At 40.7% G+C, this 15,139-nt stretch overlaps 1 protein-coding gene across 4 annotated transcripts; it reads right to left on the bottom strand.

The window, feature by feature from the left end:
• Positions 1–1,885: 1,885 nt before the first annotated feature.
• atg10 (ATG10 autophagy related 10 homolog (S. cerevisiae)) lies at positions 1,886–9,431 on the bottom strand. Of its 4 annotated transcripts, none has more exons than XM_062404661.1 (8): positions 9,273–9,429; positions 9,004–9,051; positions 4,290–4,453; positions 4,058–4,192; positions 3,143–3,317; positions 2,635–2,732; positions 2,451–2,548; positions 1,886–2,294 (listed from the first exon to the last, which is right to left on the bottom strand). In XM_062404661.1, the coding sequence occupies exons 1-8, from the start codon at positions 9,301–9,303 to the stop codon at positions 2,207–2,209; spliced, it is 837 nt and encodes a 278-aa protein (XP_062260645.1). In that variant the 5' UTR covers positions 9,304–9,429; the 3' UTR covers positions 1,886–2,206. The 4 variants fall into 4 exon arrangements, with proteins under 4 accessions (XP_062260645.1, XP_062260647.1, XP_062260646.1 ...); XM_062404663.1 differs by having other exon boundaries at positions 4,290–4,405; XM_062404662.1 differs by lacking the exon at positions 9,004–9,051 and having other exon boundaries at positions 9,273–9,431.
• Positions 9,432–15,139: the final 5,708 nt, after the last annotated feature.

The raw sequence follows: 15,139 nt of genomic DNA, 5'->3' as shown, positions 1-15,139 counted from the left end.
GTTCTGGGAGAGGGATCGCTCACATGTGACTCTCTCTGAAATTTCAACCCTGTTTAAAGGGTGTTTTTACTCTTGTTGAGGGTTAAAGACAGAGGGTGTCCCCCCATGTTAAGCCTTATGAGAGAAATTGTGATTTGTGAATATGGGCTATACAAATACAAGTTGATTGATTGATATCAAGAAAGTAACTATCTGACTTTTTCATGCATAACTATAGATGGGCATCTTGGTCACAGAGAAGGCTTTCGGGTTATAGTTTTAGTGGTACTAGAATTTGAACACAGACAAGATATTTAAGGTTTTAATTGAAATGGACCAGGGCATTCAGCCTGGCTTGATGCAGGGAAATGATGTGGGTGAAGAGCATGGCTTGAAGGCTGGCATGCTAGTGAAAAAGAAAATGCATGCAAAGAAAATGGGTGGATGGTATAGAGTACGCCTTGACTATGAGTACGATTTGGTGGGCCTTGGTTCAGGGAGCTGTGGCAATAAGCACAGGAATGATGAATAGTATAGTAATATTTAACTTTGGCATACCAGTTTTAAAATTAATTCCTGTAATGCCCTCTGAAGATGTATGCATTCAATTTTTTAGTTGTGCCTATATCCAACATTTGATTTTTAATGTGTATCCCATTTGCAAGGTTGGGGTTTATCTAATGCTGCTCTTCACTATTGGTACCCATTTCATTTATCTTGCATGCCACAGTGTAATGGCTGAGTGGATTTCAGTACCTATCTGGGATTGGGCTCCATAATGGTGGAGATTACCTCTTTAACAGCAGGAAGTATCATCAATAATCAATTACGAATCAGTTATATCAATAACAAACATAACATTTTGTTTGCCTCTTTCGCTCCCAGTTTTACAAGTCCACCCGCACAAAAGTAGTTTGGTCTGTCATTAATCAGACATATTTAACCTGATTTGTGGATTTATAATTTTCCTGTATTTCATGAATGACAAATGTTTAAATGAAAAGTTTGTGACTCAGCGGAGTAAACTATGCCTTCTCAGAAAAGCCAGCAGATATTGCTGTGACTTGGTCTTGCTTTAGAATAATGTTTTTTTAAATTGTAAATAATTTATATAAGAAATGCAAGTGAAAGCTGGAAGCTTTTTTTTTTATCTTTTAGCACCACCTACAGGTGAAAATGTACCTTCCCATGAAGGGGATACTGTCTAATGTATTCACACACCCCTGCACTTTTTCAGTTTCTGCATTGGAACTGCCATCTGTGAGTGCTGATGAACAATGATGATAATGAGCAACCTGGAGTAACAACTGAAAAAGTTCAAAGAGCTAAATGTACAAGCAAAATCTTCCTATTAGGAAATAGAGGGAGAATTTTTGCTTTATAAAAATTTACTGAGGTTGAGTGGGAAAGATATTTATGGTTTCATGAGCTATTGGACAACAAGCTGGTATTTAAGGGACACTTCACCGAAACATTTGTATTCAGTCATTACCTACTCACCACTATGAGTTTCATGGGTAAACAGTGTTGCAGTCAAATCAAGTAAATGGGACTCGTTCTTCAAAAATAAAAAAATTAAAAAAATCCGATGCCTCCATACTGCTCCTGTGGTGTCATTCAAGTATCCATAAGCAGAAGTATGAAGGCATGTTATTATTTTTTTTACGTATGAATAGGGGGTCCCCAGTCTCTTCAACAATTGTATTGGATTTGACTACAACGCTGTTTACCCCTGAACTTTTTTTTTTGTCTAAAACCCTCTATATATAGTGGTGAGTGGATGAGTGAATACATATCTTTCAATAGACTCTGAATGAATAAATTCTCCAAGGTCAAACCTGGATAAGGAGCAAGCAGAAGCGCATCACTTTTCTTTATGAATCATATTTTAGGAGTCCAGGCAGTGTTTGTATCAAAAATGCAGATCTGAAATTTATTTAAATAGTTTGAACACAGGCAAATATACAGATGCTTTTATTCCAAGATATAATTTCTATACTGATTTTCAAAGTCACATCAGGTAGGCTATGGATAGATAGCAGCAACAGAAAATTGCGCTAAATGATAATGTATAGACTACAAAGGTCAAAAAATGTCAGTCTCCTTGATTATTCAATGCCCATCTATAGATGGAAGCCACTGTCCACTCCATGGCAATGCTTACTGACAGAGGCAAAGAACTACAGCATCAGTTTGGCCTGGGGTTGCTGAGTAAGGCTTGGCTGGGTCAGAGCAGGGTGAAGTACATCAGAGGGACATCCAGACCAACCAGAGGACCCACCACACTGAGCCATGTCAACACATAATTCACTGGCCTGCCCAGATATACACATACACACACACAGACATACAAAAAGTGAGTACTTTGAACTTATTATGGGATATACTGAGGTATGTAACACATCATAACAGTATTTTGATGCTCAAACCACATGAAACCTTCATGAAAAACTTGCTAACAGTGATATTACCTGTTTTGGTCCTGAGCCAGCTGTAGCACAGGCTTCATGAACTCTTCTGTTTTACAGGGATGGAGCATAAAGAAAGGCTGACCAAGCAGTGGATGCTCCTGAAACACGAAGAACAGATCTCAGTGGAGCACAGAGAGGCACATACTGATAACAAAGCTGATAGTTGTATCGTCCCAGCTTTTACCTGCTGAGTAATTGTATTGAGAGGACTGTTTTGAAGTCGAATTCTAAAGTTTGGATGAACAGAGCTCCACACCTCCTCCAATGAGAGGCTCCTCCCCTCTATTAGAGTAACATGTCAGGATGAAGCAGAGACATAATATCACACAATATACTCATGACAGACTGACATGGATAAAATATGTAGAGGTTTATACCACCTCTTCTACTGCAGCAATACTTCAGAAGAAACAAATGAGAACATTCGTCTGATATCCACATCTTAATATAATGTTTTAAAATCATGGAAAACTCCATCTTTGGTGGATTGCATTGCATTCCAGTAATGCTGTTGAAAAGATGAGGTCTGGCTGTCTGCGTGGAAGATAAAGATCAAGCATGCGGTAGCGAATAATAGTGCTATAAATAGAAATTAGAGATCTCTTATGTTATTATGAGAAGTATGAAAAAAACCTTGGGGTCATTAGGAAACTGTGGTGGGACAAATTACAAGCAAATTACATGCAACTAACCAAGAGTGAAGGCTCTGAAATAGAGCACAGGAGTACTATAGCTGCAGGAGTATAGGATGTGATACTCGTACTGAAGCACCTTTCTGCTGTCTTTAGACACTGCACAGAACCCACCATCATCGTCAGCTATGTCTTCTTTGATGCTGTCAGCATCATATGTGGCAACAAAAGCAGACTGTGGGGGAAGAGAGAGTGGAGTTCCCCATGTTAAGCAGATTCTTCTGGTACTGTAGATCATTCATTTAAAGACAGTGTAAAGCAAAGTCAGTCATTTGTCTCTTAGCCTGCTATACATATAAGTAAGTGATAATTGAAAATGTGTAAAGATTGGGAACTATGTAGTAATAAGTTTGACCGTTTTAAAGCATTCCTTGGTTCCTGAGAAGGAGAACCGCACATCTTCATCATAATTCTTATTTGTTGACATGCATGACGAAGTGCTGCCCTCAGTAGCAAAGCCCACCCGTATGATTTTACTGACTAAGCTGTAATTAATTCAAAAAATGTCAAAAAAAACCCTTTGCTTTAGTTAATGGTGCAAACTGTGTACACCAGGAAACTTAATCTTGGGTGTACTATGTCTGTCCGGCAGCCGTGGAAGCCAAGCCCAGTAAGGGCGAGCTATGTAAGAGCAGCAGAATACTGCTCACTTTTTTATTATTTTGAACACTATTTATATATACTATTAATTTTAAGTAATCAAGTTTGCTTGGGTGGTTGATGAAACTGTGGTGTGGTATTCAGATAATACATTTGTATTGCTTTACACAGCCTTTTAATTAAATGTTCATTCAAATACAACTGAAAGTTAAAATAAGTGACTGTGAACATTCAGTGATATATATATATATGTAAATATACAGCTAGTAAATAAGGTACATGACATGAAATGAATGTTGACTTGTTCACCTGTACCTTTTCCTGTTGCTGTTGATTAGAGACAGTGTGGGATCCTGAGTCCGAACTGGATCCCACTTGGTCCCATACAGAGCTCGAATTGATGTCAACGGACCTGAGAACAGTCTTCTTCAAGTAGCCCACCTGTGAACCCTGAAGCCATATCAGAAACTCAAATTAATTACATCCTGCAGCAAACTGGCAGGGTCTGTCTTCCTAGTCTAATGAGAATGACAGCATATGTTCTCACCTGGACTGACTCCAAGCTCCAGCCATCTCTCAGCTGCTCTGACTGCTGCAGGAGGAGCAAACAGCAGTGATGGAAGGTCTCCTCCTGCACACACAAGTCCATCACTACAAGAGAACCTGGTGGAGGGTAATTTCCAGATTGCAGATCAGCAGTCACCATACAATCTAGAGATAATTAAAATTCTGCATTACTAACCTGAATTATTTCTGTGGAGTGGCTTTCTATGCATACAGTTAACCCCAAAAATAACCAGTAACACCAGTTACCAGATAGATGGAGTGCTGTACAATTATACATCATATTATATGAATTCCTTTGGTTCATAATACAGGAGAGATGAAAGAGACATAACTAAAAATTACTTAAGTACATCAGAATTCAGTATAGTTTGTTACTTTGCTGCTGCTCTTTGATGAGCAGCTAGTGTGTGTATATTCAGTGTCATCTGCTACCTCTGTGCCACCTGGAATAACACAACCACAGCCTCTGCAAACAAAAAGTTCCCATACATCTTCTTGTAGTAGATACACGATATCTATCTGTCTTATTAATTCCACAAAACTGTGTGTGTGTGTGTTTCTGTCAGTGGAACGACAATGTTAAGAAATGTTCATCTAATCAGTTTAACACTTGACATGTGCAGTGTCTAATTGGTTGGTATGATTTTGACACAGAATTTGTTCCATACTAATATAATTTCAAATAGCCCCTTACAGCAGTGGGGAAGCAGCTTTCGTCTGAGTCACTTTCCAAAGCAACATTGCCCGTCAATTACAAGGAACAAAACGCAAACAATAGACTAAACCCTGCGGAAAACATGGCAACTCACCCCCTACAGTCATCAAGGTTTACCTATTATAGGGTGCATCACACCACTACAGAAAGGGATCTATTGGCAGAAACTGAATAGAAAACAATCCTAGTCATGTTTTCACTTGTGTGTTTCATCTAAATTATATAAATTGTTTTCTTTACCCTAGAAAGAGGTAGCCTGACGTTGTCAGACTCACAATTCTAGTCAGAATGTGACTCTGAGACCGCTCCATTGGGCTGTGATTATGGGGCGTGTTTCAACTGACCAGGAAGTAAAATTCCTCTTCGCTCAATTGGATAGACCTACAACCAATCAGAGCAACGTAGTATGTGACGTATGCTAAGCAACGCATTGTGAGTTATTTACTAACGCCGGGTTCACACCGGACGCTGCAGCGCAGCGCCAAGCCTTAAATAACAGCTGGCTCCCATCCACTCCCATGTTAAAACTTTGTGCCGGTCACACCGGAGGCTGAAGCACCGCAAGGCAGCCTTGGCGCAGCGCGGTGCTTCAGCCTCCGGTGTGACCGGGCCAAAGCCGTGCAGCGATCTACTGGATCAATGGGAGGCCCTATTTTAAAACGAAATGATTATTAGGGCCCGAGCAACTCCGGTGGGAGGTCCTATTGAAATTGAAAGAATTATTATTATATGATAACTAGGGCCCGAGCACCTCCAGTGGGAGGCCCTATTGAAATTGTAAGTATGAGCATAGTGAATGGGCTTTTTGAGGGCTTCAACGTGCTCAAAAAGTTTCTTAAGTTTGCAGTAGATTAGAAGGTGGTGAAAATGTTCGTATTCTGGAGTATTTGGAAATGGGTTCAACAAAATAGCTCAACAGCGCCACCTAAAGAAAAGCCCCTCATTTAGCATTCAGTGATTCTCACGAAAATGAGGACGGTTGTGTATCATGACCAGATGCACAAAAAAGTCTCTCAGTGTATTATGAAAAACGCAACAGGAAGACCGCCATTTTGGATTCAGTGGCCATTTTGGCCATATTCCACATTTTTACTTTGATGTACTTGTCGTAGAGCTTTAATCAAATCAACTTATAATTTAGTTGAGTGTCATCACAACAAGATAGAGATCTAAAGTTATCAAAATTTCAACTTATCGTCATACCATGTGACCGTGGCGTCAAAGTTTGAATCAACGTCATCAAATCACAGGCTTTTGTATCTCAGACATATGTTATCTACACAGAAATTTTGACTTAAAAACCCTAGCGCCCCCTGGTGGCAACAGGAAATGTCTTGTTTTTGGAATGTCTTACACTTGGAAGTATTCCTCCTCATCCACTTTGACAAACCATGTCAAAATGTATCAAATGAGTCTCAAGATATTGATAATGTAGGCATACGATTACTGTGACTATTCATCATGCGGATTATTAATGGCGTGGCATCAAAGTCAAAGTCATCAACTTGCCGTGAAACACGAAATTGCTGTAACTTCCGTGTTCATGGGTCCATCTCACTCGAACTACATCCGTGTGTTAACATCCACCCAATGAAGATATTCATATGGTTTAAGGGATGGGCGTGGCAAAAAAACTGACTAGCGCCCCCTAAAGGGCAGCTCCGGCACTACGATTGGCCGACATGTACAAAAATTGATTGGGGCATTTTTCTTTTCATAACAAACAAATAAGTCTCTTGGGTAGATATGCTAGACCAAACAGGAAGCCCGCCATTTTGGCTTAAGCGGTCATTTTGGCCATATTCACCATTTTTACTTTGATGTACTTGTCCCAGGGCTTTCATCAGATCAACTTAAAATGAAGATGAGTGTCATCTCAACAAGATGGAGATAAAAACTGATTTTGAGACCGATTTTTCGTCACACCATGTGACTGTGGCGTGGCGTCAAAGTTTAATTAAACACCATCAAAATACGAGGTTCTGTATCTCGGACATACATGGCCCAATCGAGTCCAAACCAGACATGTAAGACAAGAGTCCCAGCCTGATGACATTTACACAGAAATTTAGACTTGAAATCACAGAGCCTCCTGGTGGCAACAGGAAGTGACATGTTTTATACTTTAATGAATGCTCCTGGCTGCTTTACAATATACAGCTCAAAAGAGCTCATCAAGTCATTGGATCATGGTCAGAATTGTGACATCTCCTCAAACCGTGTAAACATTGTTGTGCGGCGAAGGATCATCCTTTGCCAATGGCCACGATGTTGTCATAACTCCAATGTTCATAGTCCTATCACTACCAAATGTCTGTCACATGATAAGAGTACAATCCTGAACAGCTTTATATGTCAATATATCCTCAGTGTCAAAGCGCCGCCTACTGATTTGCCATGAAACAGGAAGTACTTTGTTAATCCACTCTGCATTATCAAACCCATTCCAAACTACTGACCAATGACCACCATCCTGAACTGAATAGCTCCATATATAAATATTAGTTCAGGGTCATAGTGCCACCAACTGATCAGTGTGAAAATTAAGTTGTGGTAACATTGTCCAATTAACACACAATTGCTTTTGTTTAACTGATTTTTTTTTAATTCACCATATCAGACTGACACAGTATTTCATAGATACTATGTCTGCACCCGACCACCTAAATGAATTAAATCAAAAATAAACAAGAGAGGAGTATTACAAACAAAACTAATCAAAGTTAAAAGCACTTTATTGGTACCAAATATTAGAAAGATAAAATGGGGTTTATTAAATATCAGGTTACCTTAATCCAAAATTCTGACTCATTAATGATATGATTACTGACCATCAGTTCAACTGACTGTGTTTAACTAGACCTGGCTGCAAAAGATGAATATGAGAGTATAAAGGAAGTGACACCCTAGATTTATCATTTCTTACTGTATATATTGTTGTCTTACTGTATATATTGTTGTTTTATGTTTTATGTACAGTGCACTAACCACACCAAAGCAATTTCCTGTACGTGCAAATATACTTGGCAAATAAAATAATTCTGATTCTGATCTGACTATGGATGTGTTTGCTCATCTCTGGAACTGTTGGGTTTCTGTATAATTTTTACTGTCTTGACCATCTATGTTAAGTGCCTTGAGATAATGTATATTGTGATTCGATAAATTTAATTGAAAATTTCATTCAATAGATGCCCCAGTGTCGCAGATGCATATCTCCATCATGGCCTATGGCAGCAATATTTATAGAATCACTTTGTCTACAAAATAATAGCACAACATTTGTTTTGTTGTTGCCATTCATTATATCAAGCTGAAGATGAAGCTGAATACCAGAGCTTTTAGAGGAGGGCTCACAAATGCCAAGGAATAATTCTGAAGTAACCTCTGGTGTGTATAAAAAATAAGCCGTTCTGAAAATTTAAATAAACTTGTATTTTCACAGAATCTACTTATTTCAGTAATCTCTGTCTGTGTCTCACAAATCTCCAGAGCTGTCCATCTTATCAGCTTTTCATATGGCATGTGTACTGCCCAGGGAAGTCCAGTGATGAATGTATAGCCTCAGAATGAAAAAAGCAACCAGCATTGGCATTGGGGAAAGCAAACAGCCCTTCCAAACACTCAGGGCTACTTAAAACACAGGTGAATATAAAGATTCAATAGCGATTCCTTTAACATCAAAACAAAATTTTGCATGTAAACTCTGAGAAACTTCTTCATATACAGAAAGTGACCTACATGATGACTCATTTGAGTTTCCTTAAAGTATGTAAAAGTGACAAAGAAAGAGTTAACAATGATCAAACTGTCCAGTGCTGAGACACATTCTGCTCACTCATCTTGTTGTTCTTTTAATACTTGAAAAAAGGCAGACTCGCGAAAAAAAACATATTTCACAATAAATGCCAAGAAAATTGATGGGTAACGTTGGATACGACATAATACATGTGTTAACTAAACTGGAAACGGGAAATACCTTTCATAAAGTGTCCTTTTCCTTTCGTTTGGTCCCTTTTTTTCCCCTCTGACAAACCAAAACGAGGAGAAATTATTGTTGTTTAAGCTAAAACCTGAAAAAACATTTAGTCTTCTGTTGTTTTGGTTCAAAACGAAATAATTGAACGAGATGATACGATGATACACAGACCATCTACTTTCCGCGTGTTACGCATGACTGTTCAGTTGGACACAGACTCAGTCTCTAACAACTTCTAATGGTTTGGAGGAGAGCCATGAACACATTACCAGCTTCGCTTCCAGTGGACACCTGGGTCATCCGACATGACTCTGGCACTTTGATTACAAACCCAGCAGATCCGACACAGACCCTGTGCAGATGCAGCGAGTGTCGATGTTTACACTTTCTCTTCCCTCGACGACTATTCCTAGTGAATTATTGTTCCGGGTTGCAAGATCACGTGATGACCACCATCGTAACCAAAGGGGCGTTACCCTTTATCGCCCACTCTCTCAACATTCCCTGCTTCACTATATAGTGACTTCTATATAGAGAACTATATAGTGACCTCATATGGAAAATAAAAAACGCTTTCGGACTCTACTCAATGCAATTTATCTGCACAGCTAATGACTTCATTGTCGCAGGATTATGACATCACAACATCATCATCATTTACTGTCTGACACAGAGCCGGTCTTTCCCATAGATATATGGTCTTTCCCATAGATATTTCCTACAGGCGACATAGGCGGTTGCCTAGGGCGCCACTCAGAGGGGGGTGCCAAAAACTGCGCAGAGCAAATAATCAAACAAAAAAATGTTTACGCCCCCTCTTTATGTGATATGGCCCAAAATATTGTACTTACTTACTTTGACAGTATTTTAAGTAGTTCATTAGAGAAATCAGTAAATGACAGCAGCACTCAGGATGAACATTTGGCTCGGGAGCAGTTGCAACCCGTACTGTCAGATGCAGTCTGGATAAGGAACTGAATGGTCCGTGTCTTTATTGCTGCTGCATTCATCCTGTATTCTACAGGTTAGTAGTGGGTGAGAGTCACCTACGTTAGCTCCTAAAGCTTCGCTACGTTGGTGGCTCAAATATCAGTGAATAGGAATTTGGCGTTGTATCCATGTTGTGCATTCTGGTGGTTTTTGGGGCCCGAAGTCGTTGATAGGGGCGGCCTACTGGAGATGGACAACATTGGTTACATTCTAAGAAGCAAAGACATAGCTGAAGGTCCACCCCCAGGACATTTTGGTTTAAGTAGATGTTATTTCCTGCATTCTAGTGGATTTTTGGGTGGTATGCTAAAGATGTGCAATACCTGAACTTATTCTGATCCATGTTCCTCTGATCATGACTTGTAGGGCCTTCTAGACTTGAGCTGAACATTCAACCAGAAATTATTGTTGTGCCTCAATGACTTTCTATGTGCCACAATATAGCTGAATTAATAGACCTTTGTTTTAAATTTGACCAAGGTAGATTGATTGACATTTTGATTACAATGGTATTCAACTAATTCTTAACTGAAACCTAAGCTATATTGTTAATAATTGTATTCTTAAGTGCAGTTAATGATTTATGTTCAGCAAAAAATTACACAAGATTAGTTAGGGAGAAATATTTTCATTAATCAAAGCCTCCCACCACATGTTCAAAAAAAAAGGTGCAACAAATAAAGTGCTTAAATGCTTAAACAGTAGCCTTTTTAAGCAATACAATGGACCCTCTTCCCCCAAATAAAATTTGTCTGGAGCCGCAAAACATATTTGATAACAAAGCTAAGAAAGTTTTATATAAAGTTATACTATACTAAACTATAGTTTGTTGCAATTATGTAATTATAGAACAACAATAAAGAAAACTGTTGACATTTTATTGATATGTTTACCTGTTACAACAAAGGAAATCAACAAACGCAATACACAGGGAAGTGTAAGACCACTTTGAAATAAAATAAACGCAGAGCTATGTAGGGCTATTTGAGTCCTCCCCATATTTATGGAAAATGTTTGAAATAAGAAGTACCCTATTTTTAAATAAATAAAAACATATAGCTGCAGCCTAATAGCTTAAAAATGTTTTTTAGTTGGCGAAATATAAAAAAAAAAGCGAGAGCAGGTCAGAGTGGAGGCGAACACAGAAACTGAGGCTCGATAGAAATCAACTGCAGCCTCTGATCTGATTAAGAAGCTTTCCATAGTTAAGAAGCAGTGAGTCACTGAGAGGCTGCTCCACGAGAACGCGCTCTGCTTTCACTGTGTCTCTCTGAGCGAGTGCGCGGGGCGGGGGGCGGAGCCAGCCAACGGCCAGTGCGCTATCTGGGAGCATACACACACACAAACACAGGCACACACACTCGCCCGCTCCTGGTACTTAATGACGGCCTGATAGGATGTTTAAAAAAATTATCGTGAGTCAACCACCATTATTTTCGTCTCGTCTCGTCAACAAGTTAAAATAGATTTAGTCATAGTTTTTATTTTCAAAGACCCGTTTTTATTTGGCGTGAGAAATTGGATGTGTGGCGTGAGTGCGTGTGAAAACATGCAAAAGCGTGTGTCACACGGCGAAAGCGTGAGAGTTGGCAGCTCTGCGAGTGTCAATGAGACATGTTGATGTTGTTTTGATTGTCTACTTAGACTGGTAAAAACTGAGAAACTCGTTGGGCAGTGAGGGGAGGCACTCGCGCACTAGGTGGGCGGGGCTACATTCGCCTGTAAGGGCGACCTGCCTGCAAGACGACTGCACGTCGTCTTGCAGGCGGGTCGCAATAGTGTATTGTTTACTTTACAGTGTGTAGTTCAGCTCCGACACACACAGACTCTGTAATTCATGTATTGTTATTGTGCCTTATAAAGACCAGTTATAAGCTAATGGTCAATAGGTCTATATTGTAAATGTTTATATTTCTTTATGAGTGATAATGTATATTAAAATGTTTCGAGGAAAGAGACACCACAATAATTGAATGTATGTTTTATGCACTTAAAATGCAGTCACTCAGTCAAATGCTTGAACTTGAAATTGTGTTTAATTTGAATAAGATGCAGTCTGGATGAGGAAGTGAATGCTCCGTGTCATTATTGCTGCTGCATTCATGCTGTATTCTACAGATATACTTTGCTGCTGTGTTATCAATTTTGGGACCCATAACATATATCTCCAACCCGGCGGGGCGCCAGGAGTGAAGCTTGCCTAGAGCGCCAAATGTGCTAGGGCCGGCCCTGGTCTGACAGTACTATTTTAGATGCTTATTTTACAGTTGGTATTAATAATTTGATGCAAAAAACACATTGAATGATCATCTTAAAAGGTAGAAATAAACTTGTTTCCGCAGGTTTGTGCTGTGATGCGCTGCTCGTATTTAAATTTATAACACGGGTCAGGCTTTTACTGCTGCTCTCGCTTCTCTGGTCTCTAAACCGCGGGCAAAATGCATTATGGTACATATTGCTCAGTTTGACGTAGGTAAATAACCATGAGTTGTACACATACAGTCTATGGTTGTACACTATTTTGCATGATGCATTATGGGAAACAATTAGTGCACAATATAGGGTATAAATGTAGTGGTCGAAATGTTGATGTGACACCAGGGGTATAGTCCTTCATTTCAATAAAAAATAACATTAAAAGATGGTCTAGACTCTAGAGCAACTCAATTTACATTTGTTTTAATCTACTGATTAGAAATAAAAGATTTATCATAAAGAATGTACCTTCACTATCAATATTAAAATCAATTAAAAGAAAGAAAACTTACTTCAATGTTATATTCAAAGGAAAGATCCTACAGGGTAGAATCTATTATTTAAGCGATTGTATTTTTGAAATAGATTCCTAATAGCTTTATTAACAGGATGCTCGGTTGAAAAGCACAGACGATCAGTATCAGAAAAAGTGACAGAGTGAGTCAACGGCATAAGCGGCCAAGTGAAGAAAACACCCCGCATCAGCATTATTATGCCTAAAGGAATTGGATCAAATATAATTGCATACTCCTTAAAAAGGACCAGTTAAGCAGCCTGCCATTCGGATCAAATAGTTGACCAAAAAGTGTGATATTGTATTTGAACAAACTTTCAAGAAATAAAGATAAAACGTTTTTGAGAATGCCCTAATTATTCCAGATGCAATAATTATGTGGAGAACAGGAGAAACCTAGCCAAAAGCATCAGCATATTAATTTCAACAGTTTGAATGGGATTTTACTAATATTATAATTACACAATAAAATAAACCCCAGGCAACCTATTTCGGAAAATACATATTTACATATAAAATTACATGAAGAAAACGGTTAACTAATAAGTTGTCACAGCCAATTAATCTTCAATGTGTTTTAATGTCCAGAAACATCATGCTCCTACACTGGCAGGTAAAATCTAAAAAAATACCAACAATTGTTTTGGATAAAGTAGAATCAACATACAGCTATTTGCTGAGGTTTGTTCACCCTCTTCCAACAATTTTGTTATAGAGCAAAAGTTTTTATAAAGGGCTAAAGGTGCATGATTCATAAGTCATCCAAATTAATTGGATGACTAATTAGTTAGTCACTCTCATCATCATCATTCATCGTCATCCGCTTATCCGGAGTCGGGTCGCGGGGGGAGCAGCTCAAGCAGGGGGCCCCAGACTTCCCTTTCCCGGGCCACATTGACCAGCTCTGACGGGGGGATCCCGAGGCGTTCCCAGGCCAGTGTTGAGATATAATCTCTCCACCTAGTCCTGGGTCTTCCCCGAGGTCTCCTCCCCACTGGACGTGCCTGGAAAACCTCCCAAGGGAGGCGCCCAGTGGGCATCCTTACCAGATGCCCGAACCACCTCAGCTGACTCCTTTCTAAGTAAAGGAGCAGCGGCTCTAATCCGAGTTCCTCACGGATGACTGAGCTTCTCACCCTATCCCTAAGGGAGACGCCAGCCACCCTTCTGAGAAAACTCATCTCGGCCGCTTGTACCCGCGATCTCGTCCTTTCGGTCATCACCCAGCCCTCATGACCATAGGTGAGGATAGGAACGAAGATCGACCGGTAGATCGAGAGCTTAGCCTTGCGGCTCAGCTCTCTTTTCGTTACAACGGTGCGGTAAAGCGAACGCAATACCGCCCCCGCTGCTCCGATTCTCCGGCCAATCTCACGCTCCATAGTACCCTCACTCGCGAACAAGACCCCGAGGTACTTGAACTCCTTCACTTGGGCTAAAGACTCATTTCCTACCCGGAGTAAGCAATCCATCGGTTTCCTGCTAAGAGTCATGGCCTCAGATTTAGCGGTGCTGATCCTCATCCCAGCCGCTTCACACTCGGCCGCCAGCCGATCCAGTGAGTGCTGAAGGTCACAAGCCGATGATCCAATGAGGACCACATCATCCGCAAAAAGCAGTGACGAGATCCTCAGACCACCGAACTGCAACCCCTCCCCACCACGACTACGCCTCGATATCCTGTCCATGTATATCACAAACAGTATTGGTGACAAGGCGCAGCCCTGGCGGAGACCAGCACCCACTGAGAACGAGACTGACTGGCTGCCGAGGACCCGAACACAGCTCTCGCTTTGGGAGTACAGAGATTGGATGGCCCTGAGGAGAGACCCCCTTACCCCATACTCCCGCAGCACCTCCCACAGTTTCTCCCGGGGGACCCGGTCATACGCCTTCTCCAGATCCACAAAACACAAGTGGACCGGATGGGCATACTCCCAGGCCCCCTCCAGGATCCTTGCGAGAGTGAAGAGCTGGTCCGTAGTTCCACGTCCGGGGCGAAAACCGCATTGTTCCTCTTCAATCTGAGGTTCGACGATCGGCCGAACCCTCCTTTCCAGCACCTTGGAGTAGACTTTACCAGGGAGGCTGAGAAGTGTGATACCCCGGTAATTGGTACACACTCTCTGGTCCCCCTTTTTGAACAGGGGAACCACCACCCCGGTTTGCCACTCCTTTGGCACTGTACCCGACTCCCACGCGATGTTGAATAGGCGTGTCAACCATGACAGCCCCTCAACACCCAGAGCCTTTAGCATTTCTGGCTGGATCTCATCAATCCCTGGGGCTTTGCCACTGCGGAGATGTTTGACTACCTCAGTGACCTCCACCAGGGAAATTGACGACGAAACACCATCAACCTCGAGCTCTGCCTCC

Source organism: Platichthys flesus, chromosome 14, assembly GCF_949316205.1.
Source record: "Platichthys flesus chromosome 14, fPlaFle2.1, whole genome shotgun sequence".
Lineage (NCBI taxonomy): Eukaryota > Metazoa > Chordata > Actinopteri > Pleuronectiformes > Pleuronectidae > Platichthys > Platichthys flesus.
The sequence above is the reverse complement of the archived record's forward strand: the minus strand, read 5'-3'. Positions and strand labels throughout refer to the sequence as shown.